We start from the raw sequence: 25,642 nt of genomic DNA, 5'->3' as shown, positions 1-25,642 counted from the left end.
AGATCTGAAATATTTATTTGAATTCAATGCACTTTAAACATGTACGAATAATGAGCATCTACTATATATCAAACACTGCCCCGTATTCTGTGAGGGATGTAAAATTGGATAAGACATAGCACTTGCCTTCAAGGAGTCTTTGTTCTTACAGGGGAAATACAGCAAATGGATAAATAAAAAGTTCTGCCTCGCATAATAGTTATTTGCCACATGAGAGTTGGGAAATGCTAAAGGAAATTTTCCTGCACTCTTCCCTCTTTCCCACCCATCTTCCCTCCTTTCTTGTTTTTGGAGACGTATAGAATTTAGGGACCCCAGTTGCTGAGAGGAGGGTGGGCATATTAATAAGAATGTCTTCTGGGGACCAGATCCATGGGATAAAGTTGGGGGTGTGGGTGGAGGACCACCTTGCAAGATGAAGAGAGCACCATGAGCCAAGACACCAAGGTGGAGAAAGGCTGGCTCCGTTCTGAGATCCAGGAGTAGCCCAGTGTGTGAGGATGTGGAGCATTTAGGGTGGAGCAAGAGCAGATAAGTCTGGAAAAGCAGATCCTGATCCTGCCTGGTTTCAAATCTTCTGAATAAATAAAATTGTATTATACTGTGGCGTTTCAATCAGTTGTGCCACTCTGTGGACAGATCATGATGGACCCCGTCCATGTTAAAGTGAGGGTAGTTCTGCCCCCATAATAATAAAGATTTTTACATTTTTCTTTACAAAAATGATAAAATCAAATCCCTTAGCCTGTTAAATCTCTATAGTTAAAACAGATATAGGAATTTCACAGACTAGAATTCAAAAGTAAGTGTTTTAAGTGTCACATTTAGAGAAAATATTATAGGCATTTAGTTTTAAAATGGAAATTTTATATATTTTATAGATAACTAAAATAGTAATATTGTCTTTATCCATAAAGAAAATTTCAGCTTTCCTAAGCTCATTTTTCTTAGGGATTTGATTAAGGTAACTTTTCTTGATGAAGAGTGGTGTCAGTCACATGCTTACACTATTTTTAAAGAAAGACAATATACAAAGCACAGACTTGCAAAGCCCACACTTGGAGGGGTAAATTATTGGAATGAAAAGAGATTTTTTTCACTTTATGCAAAAAGTTCCATTAACTAGTTCTTTTTTCAATACATTTAATGGTTTGTGAAAGATCACTCATTACTGGCTGTTCAGGGAAAGCAAAAAGCAGCAAACTTAAAGCTAAGCACTGCAGATCAATGAAGATGAATCCAAAATGAGGATGCGGCCTTTGTGAAATGATACTTAGTCATTAGGAAAATATGATTTGATGGGAAAAACTAAGGTTACACACTTTTAAAATGAATGTCTACTTGCAATGGGGCGAAGAGATTTGAAATATTTAAAGCTGAAGCCTGATTGTTTATTTTCTAGACTTTAACTAGATAGGAGGAAATAGGGAGCCGGTGTCCTAGCTGGGCCTTGTCTGGATCTCCCTTTCTTCTGTTTGAGTTCCCTAGACTCTCAGGGCTATAAAACAAAGGTGCATCTCCTTCTCAAATGCTCCTCAGTTCCATTTTTAACTTTGGAGTCAAGCCAGTCTAGACTTTGAGGTGGCTGAGCAGGGCTGAGTGATACACGCTCTCCTAAACCTTGCCCCCCAGAGCTAAAACAAATTGAGGAATGAAGCTATATCATCATAACAGCCATTGCTTGCTGCTACAATAACACTGAACCCTGCAGGTAACCTAGATTCTCACACTTGTCACATTCTTGGCCCAAGCTTGCCCAGAGCAATACCCTCCTGCTAGCTGTAAAGTAATATTCCGATGGGAAAAAAAAAAAATCAAGACTAAATATTTTTCAATGCTGAAAAGATAGTTCTTTAAACTTTTAAAATAAGGATTTGGTCTGATTTTCTATTTCAGACATTTAATTTAATTATAATATACAGTAATGCTTTACATTTATGACCTTTCGTGAAATAGGGTGTTCCACATGAATTGATTTTTTTCCTGATGGGTCATGCATGCCAAATAAATAATGATAATAGTAACAATTTATTGACCACTTTCTGCATATGAAACAGTGTAATAAACAAATCCTTAGGTTTTATTTGAACAATTTTTGGTTAAAACTTCTCTAAAGTACATTGCATACATTTATTCCTTCATGAACAGACTCTATGAGACCGAAAAATGTTGTTAATGTCCGAGGGTCATATTGAAGTTTGTTAGATGGTTTCCCCTATACTAGAGGTTCTTAGACTCAGTTGATTCTGCTGCCTCTTCACTCATTGTCAACTATCCCATCTCAGTGTATCACTTTTGAACAGATCAACATTCTTCTGATCATCTGCAGAAAACTAGACAACCAAGCATGTAACCTTATGTGCAGTTCTAAAGTAGTAAATTCGGAATTTGACATTACCTTCATGCCACTGCTTCAGAGAAAGTGTTTAGGCTTGAGACAGCTAATTTCTGTGGTCCCCAGGAAACATTTCTTCTATCTTGCTTCTCTTGGCTGGTCCTAGAAGATTGAGATTTTTACCAAATTAGTTGAGGCGTTAAAGGATATAAATTACTACCTAGCTCTTGGTTGTATCCTGCATGCCATAATTAAAATGGATAGAATCAAAGTTTCATTTGTAATGATTTGTAACCAAAGCTTGTCATCATTTAGAACATTTCCTCTCAGGATGAGAGATGAGAATGCTGGTGTGTGGGTCTAACCCACCAGGCAAAAACTTTGTTTCCAATTTAGAAATTCTCATGTTGCTTGTCAAAGGAAGGACAAGAATGCATATAGGGTATTTTGAATAAGGCCCAAAACATAAACATAAATATGGAAGAGCAAATCTCACTCTTCCTTCCCTCAAAGTCCTAAACTAAACCAGATCAGAAAAGGTAGAAAACAAGGGGAGACAGGGTATAATTTCTGACCTTGAGAAATAACAGAGAAAGTCAATGTCAGGGACCTACTCAGATATAATTATTTGTTAGGTTAAGAGTAAGTCAAGGGCTAAGATATTTTTTCTTTCCATGTGAACTTTCAGCTCACCTTCATGTGGTGTTTTTCTTTGTTTTTAAAAGTTCATGCTTCTTTCTTTCTGTCTGTGCCCTCCCACCCCTTATATGTTTCTCATTACATACAGCAGGGCTTATAATTTGCTATTTCTAATTTTGACTATATCATTCAGAGTACACACTGCTAATATCTTAGGATTTGGAGAAGAGAACTTTTCTTTTTGCATCAGCTGATATTTGAACATAACTGAATTGAGATTATAATTTAAACAAAATAACTCAATGGATGTTTTAGTTGCTCAGTAGATTTTAGGAAAATGATTTTTGTGGTTATTCTTACACGCTTATTTTACAAAGCTGGAAGGGAAACTTCTCTTTATTAGTGAGGATAAAACTTTGCCAAGATATTCAAAAATTTGCTTAATGCAGAGTTTGTGTAGGTATTTGTCTTGCTGTTTGAAGATAACTTTGCTTTATAGTGTCCCCTTTTTTTTTGCATTCCCTTATTCTTCCCAAATGACTTGGGAAGTAATTCCCAAGTAATTCTTATTCTTATTCTTCCCAAATTACTTGGTCGTTGTAATTTCTACCCTGGGACCAGTGCTTTGCTCAGTAGGCCATATTGTGCCTTTAAGTTTGTCTAGAACAGACCTTTAAATATTTAGAGGCTTTATCGATATAAAGAATGAAATAGGGTGCTATGGTGCTTCATTGATCAGTGAGATTTTAGTGTAAACTTACACTTGTGGGGGAACCACCCACCGATGGCCTTTCTTGTACTGACAGGCCAACAATCCCCTGAGAATGACAACACCATCAAGGACCTGCTCCCCGAAGACGCTGGGATCGACCACCAGACAGTGCACCAGCTGATTACAGTGCTCATGAAGTTCATGGCCAAGGATGAGAGCAGCGCCGAGTCAGACATCAGCAGCGCCAAGGCCTTCAACACGGTCAAGCGGCACCTGTATGTCTTACTTGGCTACGACCAGCAGGAAGGTTGCTTCATGATTGCACCTCAAAAAATGCGCCTGTCAACTTGTTTTAATGCGTTTATTGCAGGAATTGCCCAAGTAAGTGTAAGCTTTCAGGAGTCATGCCGTTAGGCTTTTAGTACAAACAAGTCATTAAATTCCATTTAGCTGACATTGGTTGAGTGTAAAGTTTTGCACAAGTTACTTTATTAGGCAGGGGTACGTGGAGGACATCAACAGCCTGATATCATAAAGGGAGTTGGGGATTTTGGGGGGGTAAAATATACAGAAAACTTAGCATTTTAATCTTTTTTTTTTAAACATGTTTATTGGAGTATAACTGCTTTACAATGGTGTGTTAGTTTCTGCTTTATAACAAAGTGAATCAGCTATACATATGCATATATCCCCATATCTCTTCCCTCTTGCATCTCCCTCCCTCCCACCCTCCCTATCCCACCCCTGTAGGTGGTCACAAAGCACCGAGCTTATCTCCCTGTGCTATGCGGCTGCTTCCCACTAGCTATCTATTTTACATTTGGTAGTGTATATAAGTCCATGCCACTCTCTCACTTTGTCCCAGTTTACCCTTCCCCCTTCCCGTGTCCTCAAGTCCATTCTCTAGTAGGTCTGCGTCTTTATTCCCGTCCTGCCCCTAGGTTCTTCATAACCTTTTTTTTTTTTTTTTGTAAGATTCCATATATATGTGTTAGCATATGGTATTTGTTTTTCTCTTTCTGACTTACTTCACTCTGTATGACAGACTCCAGGTCCATCCACCTCACTACAAATAACTCAATTTCGTTTCTTTTTATGGCTGAGTAATATTCCATTGTCATTTTAATCATTTTTAAGAGTACAGTTCAGCGGCAGTAAGTATATTCGCATTGTTAGGTAACCATCACCACTATCCATCTCTAGAAATTTTTCATCATCCTAAACTGAAACTCTACCCATTAAACAATAAAGGAGTGTGGAATTTTTGTTTGTAGGTTGTGTTTTTTTAAATCGTTTTCCTTTTTTGGCTTCAAGTGGAGAGTTGAGTTAATCATCCTACTTACTTCATGTCACCTTATCATCATTGGCTTTTTTCATGTTTCTCTGCTACTTCTGACTGCTGTATTATATACATCATGGTATACATTATCCATGATTTAACTATCCAGTCCCCCAGTGATGGACACTTACATTGCTCCCAACTCCTCACCACCCCATACAGATCAGCAGTGAACATTCTGTACACGCACCTTATTCACCAGTGTGAGAATTCCTTCGGGATATGGGTCCAGGAGCAGACATAACAGATCACTGGGTATATATATATGCCTAATTTGACCAATGCTACAAATCTCACTGTCCGAAATGGCTGTCCCAATCTGCAAAGGGTGTAGAACTTGGGGCTAGAGAGAAATGGATGTGAATTTCAGCTCTGCCACTGTTATTAACTGTGAAGCATCCTTGCTTCTTTGCTCACTGGTAATAGATTTTGGGGGGAAAGATTAGAGACAACATATTGCAAACGCCTTAATCAGTGCCTATCTCACGGTAGGAACTCAGTGGTGGTAGCTGTTATCATTTAGCTCAAGTAGATCATTAATATCATGAACACAGAGAAGCAGAGGGGGAGCAATATGTATGCCTCTTGCTGGTGTTGATAACTAGATGGGTCATCCCTAATACTCAGCTGTCTATGATGGAGAGAGAGTACAGCATTTCAGATACCAAACTTTACCTCCCTTCCTCCCTCACTTCTCTCTTTCTATATTCACGTTATGCATGTTTATTTTAGATATGTAAGAAAAAAATTAAAATGCAAATCTCCAGGAAACCCATGACAAATATAACTTACTAACATTTTGGTGTATGTCGCTGGCTCCAGATTTACATACATTCATATATACATGCATACGTACATATGTGTGTATATGTGCACATATTTTTTATAATAATGGGATCATTTATGCATACTGATATATATATATATATGTGGCTGATGTGTGTATGACTATGTATATATATACATATAGGTATCTTTTAAACCTAAAATTTATTACGAAGTTCATATCACGTAAATAAATTTGTACCATGTTCCATTTAATGGCTACACAGTATTCTGTTGTCATATAAACAGTCTTTTATTTAATTCCATATTGTTGAATATGGAGGTTGTTTTCAATTTGCGGTGGCTATAATGCTGGATATCTTTATGCGTGCATCTGGGAATGCCTGTCAGATTATTTCCTTAGGATATATTTAATTGCTGTATTAGAGGCTATGTGCTTTTTCCTACTTCTGAATACATGTTTCTAAATTGCTCTCCTGAAACGTATTGAGAAATACTCTTGCCAGTGGTGTCTGAGAATGCCCATTTCCCTACATAATTACCAATACTATGTGTTTTCATTGATTCTAGTTTAATTCTAGTTAATAGTTTAATAGGACATTTTAAAAGATAAAATTTATTTTCAACAGATAATTAAGTAGATAAATTAAATAGGTAAGTAGATTAAAACTATTTAAGTTACAAGTTTTTAAATTTCTTGTGAGGTTGGACTTTTCCCCCTCTATGTGTACTGGCCATTACTATTACTATTTTGTGAGATACCTGTAAAATATTTCGCCCGTGTTTTGATGATTCAAAGTTTTCCTTTTGGCTTATCAATGTTCTTTATAGTTTTCCTTCAGTTATTACGTTTTTTTCCTATTTCAGGTTATGGACTATAACATTAATTTGGGAAAACACCTTCTCCCCTTGGTGGTTCAGGTGCTCAAATACTGCTCTTGTCCTCAATTGCGGCATTATTTCCAACAGCCGCCTCGTTGTTCTCTCTGGTCCCTAAAACCTCACATCCGGCAGATGTGGTTGAAGGCCTTGCTTGTCATCCTTTACAAGGTGAGTTGCTGTAGTCACTCATTTTTTGGGTGGAATGATTCTCTTAGAGAGAACATTTAAGAGATCTTTGTAGGATAGCAATTTGACCTTCAGAGGAAGATGCATGATACACAATTAGTGTCGAGAAGTAAAGAGCCATTGGAATGAAAATAGAAATGTAGACCATGCCAGTGTATACTCCAAAATGCTTAAAGCAAAATCTGATGAATATTGATCAATAATCTCTCCTTAATGCTCAGAACCTCATATTTTATCTATGTATTAATTATTATGTCAGAAAACAAGAGAACTATTTAAAATTGTATTCATACACCAAATGTTTATGCCAGGTAGTTTTCTTGAAAGGAATTATATCTACAAAATGGCATGCGTTGCCATCCATGATTTGGCGCAAGAGGAAGGGAATACAGTCCCTTGTCAAAATAAGGCCATGATAAGAATTTATGTTTCTGCTTTTCTATATTTTTCCTTTTATTATACCCAGAAGAGACTGAGTAAAATATCTAGCAAGATCAAGTGGAAAAACTTACCCTTCAAAATAACCATTTATATTTTTCTCCCTCCATTTCATTGAGCAGTATCCATACCGAGACTGTGATATCAGCAAGGTTCTGCTACATCTGATTCACATAACAGTCAATACACTCAATGCACAGTATCATAGCTGCAAGCCCCATGCCACGGCAGGACCTTTGTACAGTGACAACAGTAACATAAGCAGATACAGCGAAAAAGAAAAAGGTACTTTACATATCTCAATTCTATCTCAAACTTAGCTTGCGTACGTAATACATTTCTGGACAATGTTTTTCTTAGATGATAGAGGAGCCCCCCCAGATATCATTCTGGAGTCAAAAAATGACCTACTGCTTCATTAATTTTCCAACTTTCCCATGAATGTTGCTGCTTTCATTATTTAAAATGAACACTCAAGAGAAATAATTGATATGCTTCTAAAGCCCCCTTCATAAGAAATCGTGTTTTGTAAAAAAAATTGTCTGCTGTTTAGTTAAGGAGGCTTTGTAAACCTTTTCCTACATGTTGGAAGCATCTTGCTTTGGACTGTGAAGTAAATCTTGGTCGGCACTCAGTGGAGCCATAATCTTGTCCATCTCTAATTTGCTCCTGACCTTGTGCTCATAGATTTGAATGGAGTCTAAATTTGCTGAAGTGCTTTTTCCTAGCCTCCTTATTCAATAAGAATTAATTTCAAGCAACTGAAATGAAACATTTTTGCTGCATAGGTTTAAATTATTTCCAGTATCAACACTCTTTATATTGATAGCTCTTCTGCAAAGGAGGCAGTAGAATGAAACTTTAGATAAACTTCCAGCCTGGATGTTTTCAGGTGAGAGCTGAAGAGCCAAGGTGTGTGTCTTTAGTGCATGTCACAGGGTGACTAGACTCGTAAAAGGTGACAAGATCAATCCAGTCCTGGGAGAAAGCCAAGTGCCCCATGGCCCTTTGTGGTGTTAATAGATTCCTTTTTGGTGGGACTGCTCTGGAAATGTCTGGATAGGAGGGATTGGACCCAGTGTTCCACTGTTCATTTATTGCCAAAAGGTCCAAGAGCCTAGGTTGGCCAGAGATAGAGCTGTCAGAACTAAGTTCATTAAGTTCTGGTACCATTCAGATCCTTCCTGAAGAATATCTTAGGTCCTAGTTTCTGGGAAATTAGACAGATTCAGTTGAACTATAGATGTCATCAATGTGGGCTCAGTATTTGGGCCAATCCCAGATGAACCTTTCTGGATGGGAGGAGCCATCTTGAAGTCTTTCCATCTCTCTCATTCAGTACATTTTGAGAATTATTTCAAAGTTATGTAAGGGAAGTTACACAATGATTTCTTCGAAAAACTGTATTTTTCAAAGGAGAGTATTTTTAAAAAGGAAATACATAAAACAGATCATTGTGTTGATAGGCTTCCTCATCATCGCAGAAGTTCACTGGGAGTTTTGTATCCATTTTGATCATTAACGCTTATTTTTTTATTCGACCAAAAAGATTATTATGATTACTTTGTCTAACATCTACTGCTTCAAATTTCATTAACTTATAGAATCTTGTGTTTTAAGACAGGATCGGTCCTTAAAACTTAACCCTATGCTTGTACTCCCCTTATACTCAAGAAATCTTAAATAATCATAATCACACCTGAGGCTCATTTTGCCAGATAGGTAGATATAAATATAGGCCAAATACTATGATTTCAATGATGTTCAACTTGAAGAGTAGGTTGATTCCATTTACTGTGGTATTAAATGCATTTCTGTAGCCTTTTCTCTTGCTGCTTTGTACATGGCTTTGGCTTTTCTAAAGGATGCAAGAAGAAAATTTATTAAGTGGACTTCATGGGTTGCAAAATAGCAACCTTTTCCTCATTACGGTGTTTTTGGGTTTCTCTTTGATTTAAAAGTAGCCAAATGTGGATAGAAGAGAACATAGAAACAAGCTTGATAGGACCCTAAGTGACCAGTTTGTTTATAGAGCCTCATGACCATAAGAGTCAAAGATTCTTTCTGGGATTCATAATAGCTACCTGTGGCAAACTCTTACTTTAATATGGGGAAATGTTATTTTCTGTTTTCTTTTTCCTTTGTTTACTCTATCAGTCCATAATCATTTGTGGAGCTTTTGAGATGACCAGTGGCTTTTCTAAGCTTTTTCTGTGCGTTGTGTGTTTCATTGCCAAATGTAGAGTACAGTATTTTGCATTGACAAAGTTTAAGGTGCATGTACTGTTAGGCTGTGTCTATGCCAGTTCTCAAATCCCAGGAAGGCATATATTTTTGGAAGGGGCAACAGCCACTCATTTTGTTTAATTTTCTTTTGCCAAATTAGCCTGAAAATTCACCAAAAGCAGGCACATTTAAGGAGTGTCCCAGATTCCTGACATGTATTGGTTATCTGGTTTTAAGTACATTGGAAAAGTTTTCCCATGAAAGTCCTATTGGAATATCGAGATGCCTCTCTTGAAAATGCTGCCCACTGTGACATGGAGTATGAGGGGCAAACTTGTAGCAGTTGCTGTGTTCAACGTATGAATAATTTGACACCTGAATGAAATGCCAAGCCAGGCTAGACTTGGGCTGGTTTAGAACCACCCCAGACTGTGTTCCATAATGCTTTCAATGAAATGCTTGTGTAGATACAGCCTAAGAGAGAATAACCTCTTAAGTGTAATTTTGACTTTCTCTCCCCAATTAGAAGAAGATAGTGTTTTTGATGAATCTGATATTCATGATACACCTACTGGACCCTGCAATAAAGAGTCTCAAACTTTTTTTGCAAGATTGAAAAGGATAGGCGGCAGCAAAATGGTGAAATATCAGCCGGTTGAGATGAATATTCAGAGAAGTATGAATTTTTTCCTCTTAGTAATTTTATGCAGAAACGTTGTACTCTACCGTTTTTTGGGGGTGAAATCTTAATTTTATTATGTTACTACACATTTTTAATACCGTTGATTTGATATATATGTATGCACAACCAGTATATATATATATGCTCTTATATATATACGTGAATTGACAGGTACATCATTAACGTCATGATCGTCTTAGAGGGCCATTGCTTGATTTGATTTGTTGCAAAATGTTTGCTTCTCTTCCACACAATTTGAATAAAGTTTCCTAGATCCGCCTCAGCCAAAAGCGATCCCCTCTCCTGTGCACAAATGAACAGAGCTGAGGAATTATCCTGAAGCCTGATTTCAGAAATAAGATCTTAAACTGCCTTTTGGGGTTCTCTCATTCCAAAGTTTTCTGGTTTTTGCAATTAGAATGAACCTTATGAAAATTTGGCCAGGAAGTCAGTTTTACCTTCTGGTAGAGCTGGGATTATGATTATGGTTGATGCCAATTATATGCCCAAGTTTGAGGGGAAGAGAAAGGTGAAATCTCCAAGTAAAATAGTACTAGCTTTTTCTGTTTTAATCAGGTGAAATAGAACTGGCTGAATATAGAGAGACGGGTGCATTACAAGACAACATTCTACACTGTGTGAGAGAAGAAAGCATTCAGAAAAAAAAGCTGCGCTCTTTAAAACAAAAATCTCTTGATATAGGGAATGCAGACTCCCTCTTGTTTACACTAGATGAGCACCGTAGGAAGTCCTGCATAGACCGGTGTGACATAGACAAGCCTCCAGCCCAAGCTGCTTATTTCATGCAAAGACAGCATGACCATGGACGGTCTAGACAGAATTCTGCTACGAGGCCTGACAATGCCGAAATCCCCGAGAACCCGGCTATGGAAGGTTTTCAAGAAGCTCGGAGGCCTGTAATACCAGAAGTTAGGTTAAACTGCATGGAGACATTTGAGGTGAAAGTGGATTCCCCAATAAAGGCTGCTCCCAAAGAGGATTTAGATCTGATAGATTTGTCCTCAGATTCAACATCTGGGCCTGAAAAGCGCTCTACGCTCTCAACATCGGACAGCGACTCCCTTGTGTTTGAACCTCTTCCCCCTCTCCGAATAGTAGAGAGTGATGAAGAGGAGACCATGGACCAAGGGGACGATGGTACCTCTGGTAAGGATGCCGCTTCCTCTCCCTCCATCCGCAACCACCCCTCTGTCCTCAGCCTCAGTACGACGCCCCTCGTGCAAGTAAGTGTGGAAGACTGTTCCAAAGACTTTTCTTCTAAGGACTCAGGAAATAACCAGTCAGTAGATGACAGGGACTCCCCTCTCATAGCTCTGGAAGACCCCACAGACTCCGAAGAATTATCAAAGCCTGAGGAGCTGCAAGAGTTTTCCTGTGGCAGCCCGCTTACGCTTAAGCAAAAACGAGACCTCCTTCAGAAGATGCTTGCTCTCCCTGAGATGTCACTGGACGATAACCCTGAGCCCAGCACCGAGGAAGGGAAGCCCAGTGGGCTGATGCCAAGTTCAGGGGCAAAAACTGTCCTCCTCAAAGTCCCTGAAGATTCGGAGAATCCGATGGAAAGTGAGAAGCCGGACGCCAGTGCTGAATCAGACGCAGAACAGAACCCTGAAAGGAAGGCAGAAGAGGAGGGAGCTGAGGAATCTGAATTTAAGATTCAGATTGTCCCCAGGCAGAGGAAACAGAGGAAGATTGCGGTCAGTGCCATCCAGAGAGAGTACCTTGACATTTCCTTCAACATTCTAGACAAATTGGGAGATCAGAAAGATCCAGGTGAGCGCGTCTCTCTTCTTTCTCCCAGCCTTAACGTTCAAGTTTCTGCATTTTACTTGTTAGGGTCTTGGCACTGATATGCATCAAACTCTCAATTTTATAATGTCAAGGAATGACATTATAATTGCTTCATTATCACTCTGAACCCTTCCTGCTTACTGGAGTGTGTTGGATTCAGATGTGGTTCTGTTGGCTCCATAAATGTTTCTGTATTGGTTGTTTCTAAACTCTGCACTCAATTCTTGATCATCCTTGACAACAAGAGGCAATGATTAATTCATATCAAGACATCCCAAGTATCATTTCTGTTTTCCTCAAACAGCAAAAGTCATTCATTGAACTCTTATTGCTTTCTGTTTTTTCCTGCTATACTTTAGTGAATTATGATACAGCTAAAATATCATGAAGGGCTAAAATAAAGCAAAGAGTGCTTGGAATGATTAAGAATTGACTGTATAATCATTTAGGGTCTATACTGATTACATATTCTAAGCAAATATCAGCAGTCTGGCAGACATTGTGTGCCCTCAGGAACCAAAAACAGCCCAGTTACAACCTAGACTCTAATCCATGGTCACCAGTTGATGGTGAAGTTGTTATAGTATGAGCACTTCCTGCCTCAAATGCCGTTTCTTGTGTTTCCTTGGAGGCACTGTTTCCAAGAAAGATTAACTTGAAAAAGTGACAAACTGATAGCCCACCTCATCCTAAAACACAGTTCTCTGCTCTGCTATCATAATACTGATCAGAATGTTTCTTCATTTCTCAGCCCATATTTAAAAAAAAAAACAAAAAAGAATGTGAATCTCTAGAAAAAATGGGATTGGCTAGGGATGATTATTTTAGTAGATTCGTGGACTACAGAACATTGAGCACTGGCAAAAATCTTGGGGACCTCTAGTATAATCCCTCACTTCCTATAAGAGGACGCTGACACTCTGGGGAGGTGATGTGCCCCACCCCAGGTCACACAGCACTTCTCCCCCTACTGCATAACAAAAGCAACTCCTGAGGGAAGGGCTCAGCCCTTTTATTTGCCTCGGGCATTTCCTGAGCTTTCCAGTCGTTCTCTGCCTTATAGGACAGAGCTGTGTACCTCCGAGGGGCTCTGTAAAAACTGGTCAGATGAACATTAATGTATTTGGAAAAGGTCATGCTTCAGCCAGGCAGGGGGAGGAAAAAGATTCTCATAATAACAAGAAAGTGTAAGAAGGTTTCTAGGGAAACTGGGACACCTTTTTATTATTTGGAGCCAAGAAAATTGTTGCATATAGATGGAGCGAAGCACTGACCTAGAAACTATAGAGGTCTACAGGTGGGTATATAAGAAACAATATAAGATCTGTAGGGTGGGTATGTAAGAAACTATATGAGGTCAATAGGGTGGGTATATATGATATATAGGTTGTATATAGGTTGTGGTATGTATGTTTGTGTGTGTGTGTTGCCTTCTTTATTCATCCTTATGTCAGGTTGTTCCCCAGGCTACCAGGGAGGAGATTGGTATTATATTAATATATCTGTTACCAGAGCAAGAAGGAAAGTATCTGACAATTAAGATGATATGTATTTAAAATTTTTATAATATAGGTTATACTGTCATAATCATTTTATATCTGCGTAGTGTCCCACCTGCCACAGACATGCGGAGCTACCCTTCCTTGCTGAGTGTTGGAAGGAGGGCCATGTGCTCAGAGTAAGACTCAGGCTTCCCCAGACCTTCTTGCCTCTATCAGTGGTAGTCAAGGGAGGCCCAGACTCACAGCCTTGCCATTGCTAATTGCCTTGAGTCTACCAAGTCTAATGGCATTGTGTACTTTCCTTTTGTTCATGTCAGTCCCTGCAAGAAGCCCCAGATCACCCTTCATCTCTCTCACTCTAATTTCCATAAGGCCTTGCACATCTCCTGTCCAGATCCTTTCTCCCACCTTATCGCAATTCCTGAAACTTTTCCTCCATCAGAAATTCATGGTCCTTCATGTGCTCTGTTTCCTTTCCCTTCTTAGTCTAATGGAAACCCAGCTCTTCCCTGAAGAAGAGTGTCCTTGGACTAGGGCCAGGGTGTAGGCATCTTCCTTGCTCATCATTTCCCCCTTCAGACCATTCCCACCTTGTCTTTAAAAACACCCAGCTCTGAATCTCACATTACTTACCCTGACTTTCTCATTTATTGACAATTTTAATTCCTGGCTCTTTTTACTCTTTCCTAAACTATTCCTGTCTTAATTCTTGTTGATTTCAGTATTAATACACATAGTACAGTGTCTTAGTACAGTGTTTTCTGACACTCTGGCTTCTCAGTTCCTCGACTTCGTCTTCCCCAGAGACTTTTTTTTTTCATCTTCCACCCTCACTCAGTTACTTATTCCTATGGTCGTGTCACAGAACTTGTTATTATCAATAACTGCAGCCTGTCCATGGTGTCAGTCCAATGTCTCCCATTCTCTGATTATCATTTCCTCTCTCTCTGGACAGCACTGTATTGATCCTATTGCCTTTCACTGTTCCTCCCCTTCTCAAGTCAATCATTACAATCCCTTCTTGCCTACATCATTCCTGACCTCTGCTTTTTCAGACTTGCTTGGCTAAACACAACCCTCGTCAAATCTGCCTTTCCATCTACCAACACCTGTACCTATCAGATGAGTGTGACTGGAGAAAAAAACTCATAACAATATTGACTGGTCTTATTTTAAATTCATGACCATGAACCTCAACTGGTCCTTAAAGCTACCTGGCATCACACCGTATTTCCCTGGTCCATTCACGTTTCCATTCTCCTGATTATTTCATAGCTACTTTTCTTTCCAAACTTTCAGTATCTCTTCCTATTTGGCATAATCTGAAGAGATTTCCACATCCTCCTACCCCTTCCTCTGCCTCCCTTCCATCATCTGCACCCATACACCTGGCCTTCCTAACTTGGGCTGCAAGTGAACTGTGTTTTGGTCTGAAGTCAGCCTTTCCACATGTGGACATGATTCCATCTCTCTTACTTACTCAAGGATGTATGCCCAGAAATCTCCCCTCTTGCTCCTCCCTTAGTTTTTTCTAAGGTATCTTTGACTTGAATATACAAACATCATCTTATTTCTCTCTTTTAAAAAAAGCTCTTGATCCTAATTCTCCCCATTATTATCCCATTTGCTTCTTCCCTTTTAGCAAAAAGTCCCCCCCTTTTTATTGAAGTATAATTGACGTACAATATTATATTAATTTTAAGTGTACAACATAGCAATTCAATGTTTATATGCATTACAAAATAATCACCATGATAAGTCTAGTTACCATCTATCACCATGTAAAGCTACTACAGTATTGTTGACTATATTCCCTATTCTGTGTGTTACATCCCCATGACTCATTTTATATAACTGGAAGTTTGTGCCTCTTAATCCTCTTCACCTATTTTGTCCATCCCTCCATCCCCCTCCTCTCTGGCAACCACCAGTTTGTTCTCTGTATCTATGAATCTGTTTCTGTTTTGCTTGTTCACTTGTTTTGTTTTTAAGAATCCACATACAGGGGAAATCATAGAGTATTTGTTTTTCTCTGTCTGGCTTACTTTACTTAGCATAATACCCTCTAGGTTTTAGCAAAAGTTTTTAAGGAGTTATCTATACTATCACTATTCCCAATTTTCTCCCATACTATTCTTTCTAAAAAGTACTCATCATTCCTATGAGGCTTCCAGAGTTCACCCAAACTTCACTTGTCAAGGTCACCAGTGGCCTCCACTGCTAAATCCAATGGTCAGCTCTTAGATATTATCTTCTGACTCAATAGTTCACAGAGTTGATCACCCCCACGTCACTTGGCTTCTGGGATACACATTCTCTTGGTTTTCTGCATATTCAGTGGTCACTCCTTCTCAATCTCTTTTTTCGGTTCCTCCTTAACTCCCTAATGAGGGAGTGCCCCAGGGTCTTTGTCCTTGGTCCTTTTCTCAGTTCTGTCTACACTCAGTGTGTTGGTGATCTCATCTACTCTTGTAGTTTTACATACTGTCTGTATACTGAGACAACTCTGTTAGGTACCTACTGCTGGAATAATGCTGTGTAACAAATAAACATACAGATATCAGCAACATATAACAATAAGCATTTATTCAATTCAAGGGCTATTGGCTATCTGCAGATGAGCTAATCTAGGCTGGACTGTGTGGCCAGCCTCCTCCTGGGACCCATGAAGCCTGGAAATATTTTTCTTAGGGTGATGGAAGAGGCACAAGAGAGCAAGCCCCACTGCACAGGAGCTTTGCAAGCCTTTGGTCATGTTATGCCTGCAAACATCCCATGAGCCAAAGCAAATCACCTGGCTGGAGCCAAAGTCAAGAGGGGAAATACACTCTGCCTCTTTAGTGGGAGGAACTTTTAAGTTACATGGCAACGGTCATTGATTCAGAGAGGAGTGAAGAATTGGGGCCTCATCTGCCAAGAATTGCATGGGACATACTCATACTAAAAAATTTTCTGTTGTTTATCCCAAATTAAATTTTAACTGGGTGTCCTCTTTTATCTGGCCACCTTAATCTACCTTCAAAATCTACCCCTTCTCACCATCTCCCCTGCTTCCACCCTGGTCTGAGCCATTAACATCTCTCATGTGGATCAACTGCGATAGCCTCCTAACTGGGCTCCTGCCTTTTACCCATATTGCCTTCGTATCCTCCCAACGCAGCAGCCACCGTGATCCTTTAAAACATGAGATTAGACCATTACTCTGCTTAAAACCCTCCATTGGCTCCCATTTCTTTCATAGTAAAAAGTCAAGTCCTTTAAATTCCTAAAATGCTTTACGTGGTCCTGATTCTCATTAGTTCTCTGACTTCATTTTGCATGGTTCTCTCCACATTTCTTCTATTCAGCCACAGTGGCCTCCTGCCATTTTTTGAACACTCCTTACATTTTCTTACCTTGGGGCCTTTGCACCGGCTGGTCCCTCAGCCTGAAACTGTCTTCTCCAGATACCTGCCTGGCTCCCTCTCTCATTTCTTTTAATTCTCTGTTCAAACATCAGGTTCCCCATGAGGCCTGGACCACACCCCACCTTTCCACCCCTACTTGGCATCTTAGAATCACTTTCTCTGCTCTGTTTCTCTTCTATAAAGAATTATTCTTCTAATATATAATAATTTATTTACTTTTATGTATGTTAATTATTGTCTGTCTGTCCCCAGTGTTCTCTCAAAGGCAAGGAATTTTCTCTGGTTTGTTCTTTGATTGTATCCCAAGTACCTAGTAGAGTGGTGGCAAATATTTGATGAATGAATGAATCAATAACATGACATTTTCTTCACATCAGTATAAAAAATTGAATAGAAAAATTTTAAGCTGAGTGTATAGTTCTATTCAAATATTTGTTGTCTTAAACTATATACAAATGGAAGGCTTCATAAAATGATTTAGGACTGAGCAAAAATTGCCTGGCTTAAAGAATCTTGGTACACTAATGATTATTAATAACTATCTTACAGTTTTGACATTTCTTTAAAATTAAAGATACCAAGGATTTTAATAAGCATATTGAGACTCTAAAAGTCTCAATAATCTGTTAAAGAATTCTTGCCTTTAAGCTTTCTTGTTCTACATTATCGGTGAGATTATTATGCCATAGTAGCAGCAAATGTAAAACAGAAGCAGATAAGGGTAAGACAGGTAATTATGCATGTTTTAAACTTATGGCTTGTGGAGAATACCTAAGAGAAAAGCAATAGCTTAATCTTTAATATCTTAATGACTAAGGAATTTTAAATGGGTAGTTATTTTTATGCTTTATTTGGAGAGTTTGGGAAACATTGTAACAGCTATACTTTTTTTGTTACCAAGAAAGTATTTATCTGGCAAATGTATCTATTCAGAAAGACCTCTGAGAACCAAAAATAGATGTTCCAAAATCAGTGCTTAAAAGCTTTTCTCCTCAGCCCTCACCTAGGATCTATTTTACTTTTATTTCTGACAGCTTAATAAGTTTAATGATCACCCAATAGTAGAATAGCATCTGCATACTTATATTGTATGTATGTGTGAATATATGGTGACTTGCTCTGTGGCAAGAAAAACAATTGATAACATGAAAAGGAGGAGACAGATATCATGAAGCTTAAGAACTTGAAGCCATTTAGGGTGGACATGTTATAATCATGGAAGCCCATAGTGGTAATTCCAGGCTGCTCATTGAGCTCAATACACAGTGAGTGTTGCTTAAGATGTCAAGGAAATTTATAAAGAAGTTTTAGGGGTTTGCCATGATAAACCATTAAACTTTTCAAAAAGCTTTAGAGGATAATCTTTACCTAGAATAATGTGGGACAGCTTGTTTCCCCTTATTCATAGATTAAAGAGACAATATTATATGCAGAAAATATTTTACCTTAGATGCATTTGTCAACAGCAGAAGCAAATGATACAAGTCTTTCTTGCTCAACTAATAAAATCGAAAATCTGAGTTATTGGTAAGTAATTATTCCAAGTTAGATACAGTCCCTGCTCTGAAATTACTTATGATTTAGCAAAGGTTGTAGACAGGTAAACAGACAATTACATTGTGGCGTGTTCATTTTGGTACAGGTTAGGACAGGGTGCTCTGGGATTGCATAAGAGGGTCACATGATTCTGTTTTTTGTTTGAATCTGGGGGTGGGGGTCCTGGATGCCTTTCTGGAGGAGGAAGTGTCTATATAAATTGAGATGTAAGTGATGAGTAGGAAATTGCCAGACAAAGGTGGAGTGGTGGAATGATATAGGTGGATCAACTGTAGGTGTCTTTGGGTTTTGTATGAAAAGAAATTCAGTTCTGGAAAGGTGCAAGGATACGTGATATGAGTGTGCCGAGCTCTAGCTTGGTAATTGTGCTGTCGTTAATCTCTGAGAGGCATAGCAACACATGCAGAGTGTAATGTGGAAGCAACTCCCACGGAACTTTGAAACCAGTGTGTATGTGATTCCATTAAAGTAGTTAGTAGGGCCAGAAAGTATATAATGATTTGAATGGGAGAATTGGGCAAGAGGGGATAATATATGAAAAAGGTTCTTGAACTTGCTTTTAATCAATGTCCTGAGTTTTAAATAATATTTCTGTTTGTAGATCCCGCTACTAAAGGACTTTCAACTTTGGAAATGCCACGAGAATCCTCATCTGCCCCTACATTAGAAGCAGGTGTGCCAGAAATAAGTAGCCATTCTTCAATATCAAGTAAGATTTCCTTTGGTGATCATTTCACCTGTACATTGATTTGGAACATTATCTGCTGCATTGTTTTCAATTTTCATACTCTTGGTATTGTTTTTTTCTTTTTTTTTTTTAACGTTGTGTTAGCTTCCTAGGTAACACTATGTTGTATGTTCTCAGAGACCCTGAGACATAGGCCCACTTTTGTCAGCATCTCAAGTGTTTGATAAATCAGTACAGTTACTGATAGGCCAAGAATCCTAACTTGTTAAGGTATAATCACTGGATAATTCAATAAAATAAGTATTATGTTTGACTAGCCTAAACATAAAACATGGAACTGGTTTTGGGACAAGTGAGAAACATTGTCTGTGACAGAATTTTACATGAAACACCTTTGTTTAATTTGAATCACCTCCATCATTGACAAAATTTTTATCTAAGTTATCATCAAATAAATGTATCAGATATATCATGATCCCAAAGTTATTATTGAATGTAGCGCGTTTGGATCGGAAAGTTAAAATGGCATGAAATATTACTGGATCTACTGGAGGCAACTATTCAGTATTTTGAAACTGCCTTGTTTGTTGGGTCCTATATTTTGCCCATGGCTTGAGTTCCATTGAGGTGAAAATAAGGGTGTCCACTTGGCTCAGTGGAGTCAATTAAAAGACTTTAGCATGGGAAATTCTCAGTAGGAATCAGAGATACAAACAGTGGTGCAACTTCTGCAAACCCTTGTCATCTGTGCTGGTATATTTTGTGTTCCCTGTGGCCACTGCCTCAAGGGCTAGTGAATTTTCCTTTGACAGTCTTTTGAAATAAAGATGATCCTGAAAACCAGATAAAGATCTTAACTTAAATGCTGGACTGGTAGTCTGGAACGACATCATCATCTTCATCATTCATTTATTCATGCTTTCATTCATTCAGCAACTATTTATTAAGTGTCTGCTGAGTGCCAGGCACTGTGCTTGGTACTGGTGATCAAAGGTGAATAAATAAGACACCCCTTGTTCCCCAGGCATTTACAGAAATAATAGTAATAATTGCTACCAATTATTTGACACCATGTTCCAGGCACCGTGCTAAGTGGTTTACACACATTGCTATTTTATTAAATCCTCACGTCAGCACTGCATGGCAGATATTATTGACCCAGTTTTAAAGAAACAGAGGTTCAGAGAGGCTAAGTGACTTGCCTAAAGTCATACGGCTATTAAGTGATAGAGACAGGAATTGATGCTAGGTCTGTTTGATTTTTCAAGCCCAAGGTGTTTTTTAGTATACCACACTGCCTTAGACTAATTCAAATTCAGTTATAATAGAGATTACAGAAATTCTAAGAAAGCATTTTCAAGGAACAGTTATTTGCCCTTTTGGCAGCAAAGAAAAACGCCTCGTTCTGAATCTAATTGTTCTTCGTTTATCACAAAAAATCTGTTTTATAACATGAAAAATGCCCATTTTTAAGTCCACATACTAAAATCATGAAAGTGTATCTTCTCCTAATTTGCATGAGTCATCTGAAAAAAAGTGAATTATAGTTAGAATTCCAAGTTGGATATAATTTGAGATAGGATGACTTAAGTCAGTTTGACTTCAGTGCTAGTTACATGTATCATAAAATAAATGTATCAATGAATCATGATCCTGAAGTCATGATTGAATCTAGCCCTTTTGGATTCAGCATAGTGCATCATTAAATTTCCACCTTCCTCCTTCTCTCCATTTAAAGCATGTATGGGATAGCTCTTGGTGGTGTGTTCTTAGAGACATAATGCCAGGTGCTTTACATACTGAGCTAAACATTAAGGGACTTTACTCTCAGGGAATTCTTCTGTCTTTAAAAAAATACTGCGGACTGGAGAAATTAACCAATCACTAGAGGTTTTTAACCCTTCTTTGATTTTGTCTGATAGATGCTGCTAATTTTTAAATTTGTCGGATCTTCTAAAAGATTTCTGCTTTTGAATTTTACTTGAAATTTGTTAAATTTTCTAAAAGAACTCTGCCTTTGAATTTTACCTGGAGCTGCACTTTCAAGTGAACCATGAAATTGCAAAATTTACCAATCAACCACAAGAATCAGGTTTTTCATTAGTTTGCATAGTCATTTCCATGAATTCAGTTAACATGGACTCCAAGACACAAGAATTCTCATCACACCCCTCTTTTTTGCTCAGTTTATCAGCTGATTATTTTGTAGCTAAACATGCCATGACCACCATGAATCAAACAGCATGCTAATTACATTAAAAATAATGTCATAATTGATTTCGCATCACACCAAGTTGCTGCCCTGGTACCATGACTGTGAAACCTGTGTATAACATGTAAGGCTTTCTAGGGCCATAAAGACATCTCGGTTTCTACCATCCCCTTCCAGACAATGTATTTCAGAGCTTCAGTTTCTGAAATTGTCCTTATAAGAGAGTGAATAACCACAAGTTCTCAAATATCCAGTCGTTTGGGATCATGTATAAAAGGCCTGTTAGTGATGCTCTTCCTTTCTCACTGGGCTGGTGGCAGGGATTGGTGGGACCACTTGAAGAGGAATAGGAGGGTAGGAGGCAGGTTGCTTTCTCACTCAGCAGTCTATTGTCAGAAGTGCTTTTCACTGTTTTTCCGGTTTGGAGATGCTTATGTATGTGACTTATCAATCATGAGATATTTGTCAATGCCTAATTGCAAGATAAAAATGTTACCACTATTTTTTTTTTAAAACAAAGATGTGTACTAGAATATACTTGTGGAATGTTATTCAATTCACATTTTTCCAACAGTAGGCAGAGGCTCATACAGAGATTGAAAACAGCATTGACTTTGGAGTCAACATGTTTTGGTTTTACGACCAGCTCATTTGCTGGTTGGTTCCAAGTTACATAATTTCATTTGCTTCAATTTCTCTCTAAAAATTGGGGTTGATATGTGTCATCCTACTCCAAAATATGCACGTACACACACAAGCACACACACATGCACGGGGGCCTCAGAGGGATATAATGGAGACTGAAACTATGTATGTATGCACTGCTCCATTAAAGAAAGTTAAGCTATAAATTCAAAGTAGTAGTATCTGTCTTGAATCCTTTTGGGAACAAGGCAGAGCATATACATTAAAAAGTAAATGAAAATATCATATTGTTGTAACTGGGGTAAATATTTACAGGCTACAGATAAGTGCTCATAGGCACTGTTTCTTTCTTTATCGAGTGAAGACAGGCACCAGAAGTAGCATTAGTGCCTTAGTTTCAGAAGTAGCATAGTGCCTTAGTTTTTCATCTGGACAGGAGCATACAACTTACTAAACCACGACGAATAGCCAATGAAGGTTCAATTAAGATTCTGTATGGATGTGTAGAGCCTTTGTGTGCTGTGCAAATTTATTCCCCCTAGTAATTATCTCCTAATTTCCTCCATATAGCTCAGTATAGGCAGATGAAAAGGGGATCCCTGGGAGCTCTGACAATGAGCCAGTTAATGAAGCGACAGCTGGAACATCAGTCTAGCGCCCCCCATAACATCAGCAACTGGGACACTGGTGGGTCAAGCTTTTTCTTCTTGTTTTACCTCTCAGATTAGCGAATGCCACTTTCTCTGTGTCCCCTCTGCTTCCTTGTGAAGGAATAGATTTTTTCTCATATTCTGTGGTTCAAACAATTTTTTTAACCTAAGGTAATTAATAAGTCTATTTAAACTTTCCAAGTGTTCTAGAGCCACCGGTTCTTCCATCTCAGCTGGTCCAACTCTTTTTTTGGTTTGTTTGTTTGTTTTCCTCTGAGACCCAGATTCCAGATGTTAGGCTATCTCTTTGGGGGTTAAATGATATAAATGCATAAAGGAGGGAATGGAACTATGATTTCATGATGCAAATTAGAAAACAAAACAAAACACCAGATTATCAATATTCTCTGTTTTATAAACTCTGAATTATCAAAAATAAGGGACTATTGATAGTAATAGTAACAGTAATAACAAATGTCAGCTTAGTGACGTCATGATCTGCCGGTAGGTTTGGGAATATGAGCTCTGTGTTTTAGTCAGCAGGGTCACCAGGTTGCAGCCGCACACCCTCATGCTCATACGATGGAACTGCCTCTAACCTCAATTTTAAAGTAAGAATTGACTGCCATGACATGTCTATTTTAAACATGATCACTCTGCATTTTCTAAACTTTGTTACCACGTTCTGCACACGTACTACTTTCTCAAGCCAGTAGTACTGCCGCAATTCTGCTCTTTTGAGTGCCTGCCTTTTCTTTTTTTCTTTTTTAATTAAATGGGTCATTTGATTACAAGATTATATATGTGAAAGCTTTTTGCAAGATGCATGCACTTTGAAAATGTCAGGGTTTACTACTGTGACATGCTCTGGGGGCCAACACTTGGATAGGACTATTTTTGTATCTTGGTTAGTATACTTTCTGGCTACAGTTATATGAAATTATTTTAATAGCCTTCTTTATGACCAGGAATTACAATGTCCACAAAACCAAAATATTGAGATACTGTTAATTTTTCATAACCATAATATTTACATATATTTCATCTTATTTTCCCCACTGTTCTTCAAAAAAAAAAAGAGAGCTAGTCTAGGTAACTAAATCCTACACACCATACCCAATCCTATATTTAACAGATAATTTCAACTCTCCTGGCCTTTATTAAGGTTCTTAACGTTTTAAAGGTTTATTAGTGTTTTGTCTTCTTTTTAGTGATAAGTGGTAATGAATAATGAAATGGCCAAAAGCCAAGGGGCAAGGGAGACAAGGAGAAAGACATTGAATAACCAGCCTTGAGAGTTTACTGGGTTTGGGTGAAGCTTTTTTGTTCACACCAAAGAGGACTTTGTTCCTCTCTTTACTGAGCTCATGCTATGTAAAACTGAGAGTGGAAGTTTTTGTTAGGTTCATTCTCTGAGAATTAAATGCCCATCTTTCGTTAGGTTGACCTGAAGATTATTTTACCATGCTGCTGTTCTCTATAGCAAGCTCAGCCTACGCTATCCATTTTAGATTCTGACTACAATTACAACTTAGTTTGATTGACTCTGTAGAGTTATAAAAAAGCAAATAGATCTCAATTTCTAATCCAAATTTTAATCTTAAAAAAAAATCTACATGATGCCAAATAACCCATTTAACTGAATTTTTCACTTTTCAACCAAACCTCAGCCTTGTTCATGTCACTCTGGTTTATCATCTTATACTTACCATTTACATGCTGTCTGAATTTCTTTCATCTGAGTTTTCCTAGGCTTGTTTTCCATCCTCCAAGTTGGTTCGCTAGTCACCAAGTCCTACTAGAGCTTCATCTCAATATTCTTTTTTTTATTAGTGTCATAAAAATTCTCCCCAAATCCAAGACCAGAGAGAATCGATGAGTGTGGAGTTTTTTATTAGGTGGCATGTCACTTTATAACACATACGTTGATTCAGTGACTTGCTAGTCTCCAGAAGAACAAATCTGGTCATGCAGACACACAGAGAAAGGCAGCCTAAAGCGTGGGTCATGATCGACTCGCCTCAGCATGCACCCGCTCGCTCAGAGAATACCTGCCTCTTCTCCACCCATGCGTATCTGATGGCTTGCTTCTTTGCCTCATCTTTCACATGAAAAAAATGTTCCTGAAGCACTACTCCTCCATTTGCCCCTGTCCCCTTATTCCTGTTCTGCAGCCCTCAGTCAAATGCCTGTCATTTCCTTGCTACCAGTTCCACATGTTTTCTGTACGATCTATCTGGTCATTGCCACAAATGATCACTTATGTATTTATTGATTTGCACAAAACATGTCTTTCATGGCTGTGACATTAGCCTTTCATTTTTTTCATTTCATATCAAGAGATTTGGGATTTGAGCTTTTGTGGGGGAGGGATTAGAGAATCTGGACTTTTGGGGATGGTTTTAGATACTCTCCTGCTTTCAGCTACATCTCATACACCTGAATGGCAGGTTTGTAGTGAAACCCCAAGCAACCCTACCCTAAAATCTAGGATGTTTCCTGTAAATGTTAATAATCAACAGTAACAATCGCCAAAAAATGGCCCCAAGAGATTATTGGTTAAATTCTTTGTATTGTGAATTGTGCGCAATTGACCGCAATGAAGACTGAAATGTTCTATTTATCCACAGAACAGATACAGCCTGGGAAACGCCAGTGTAATGTGCCAATGTGCCTAAACCCTGACCTGGAGGGACAGCCACTGAGAACGAGAGGTGAGCTGAGTCGCAGAATCTCAGACTGAAAGGGTGAAAGAAACCGTATATGTCAATCATCTAGTCACCCAGCAGGTGCTGAAATCTCTTCTTCAGCAGCTCCATGAAGTGGATCCAACCTTTGCTCAAACGCTTGCAGGACCTGGGAATGTACGCCATCTCATCTTTGAACATGACTGACAAAAATTTCTTCCTTATAGTGAATTTTTAACCTTTGGCGCCACACAAAG

At 38.5% G+C, this 25,642-nt stretch overlaps 1 protein-coding gene across 3 annotated transcripts in view; it reads left to right on the top strand.

The window, feature by feature from the left end:
* UNC79 (unc-79 homolog, NALCN channel complex subunit) overlaps window positions 1-25,642 on the top strand; it is a 202,856-nt gene that overhangs the window by 116,444 nt on the left and 60,770 nt on the right. For 2 of the 3 annotated variants that reach the window (XM_068553881.1, XM_068553705.1), the window contains 8 exons: window positions 3,781-4,067; window positions 6,679-6,861; window positions 7,440-7,602; window positions 10,070-10,219; window positions 10,802-12,019; window positions 19,105-19,212; window positions 22,619-22,735; window positions 25,329-25,412. In XM_068553881.1, the coding sequence (XP_068409982.1) occupies window positions 3,781-4,067; window positions 6,679-6,861; window positions 7,440-7,602; window positions 10,070-10,219; window positions 10,802-12,019; window positions 19,105-19,212; window positions 22,619-22,735; window positions 25,329-25,412 (2,310 nt within the window). The remainder of the gene's footprint in view (window positions 1-3,780; window positions 4,068-6,678; window positions 6,862-7,439; window positions 7,603-10,069; window positions 10,220-10,801; window positions 12,020-19,104; window positions 19,213-22,618; window positions 22,736-25,328; window positions 25,413-25,642) is intronic. The other variant, XM_068553790.1, reaches the window with a different exon arrangement.

The sequence above is a fragment of the Eschrichtius robustus genome, chromosome 1, assembly GCF_028021215.1.
Source record: "Eschrichtius robustus isolate mEscRob2 chromosome 1, mEscRob2.pri, whole genome shotgun sequence".
NCBI lineage: Eukaryota > Metazoa > Chordata > Mammalia > Artiodactyla > Eschrichtiidae > Eschrichtius > Eschrichtius robustus.
This window is presented reverse-complemented; position numbering and strand designations above follow the sequence as displayed.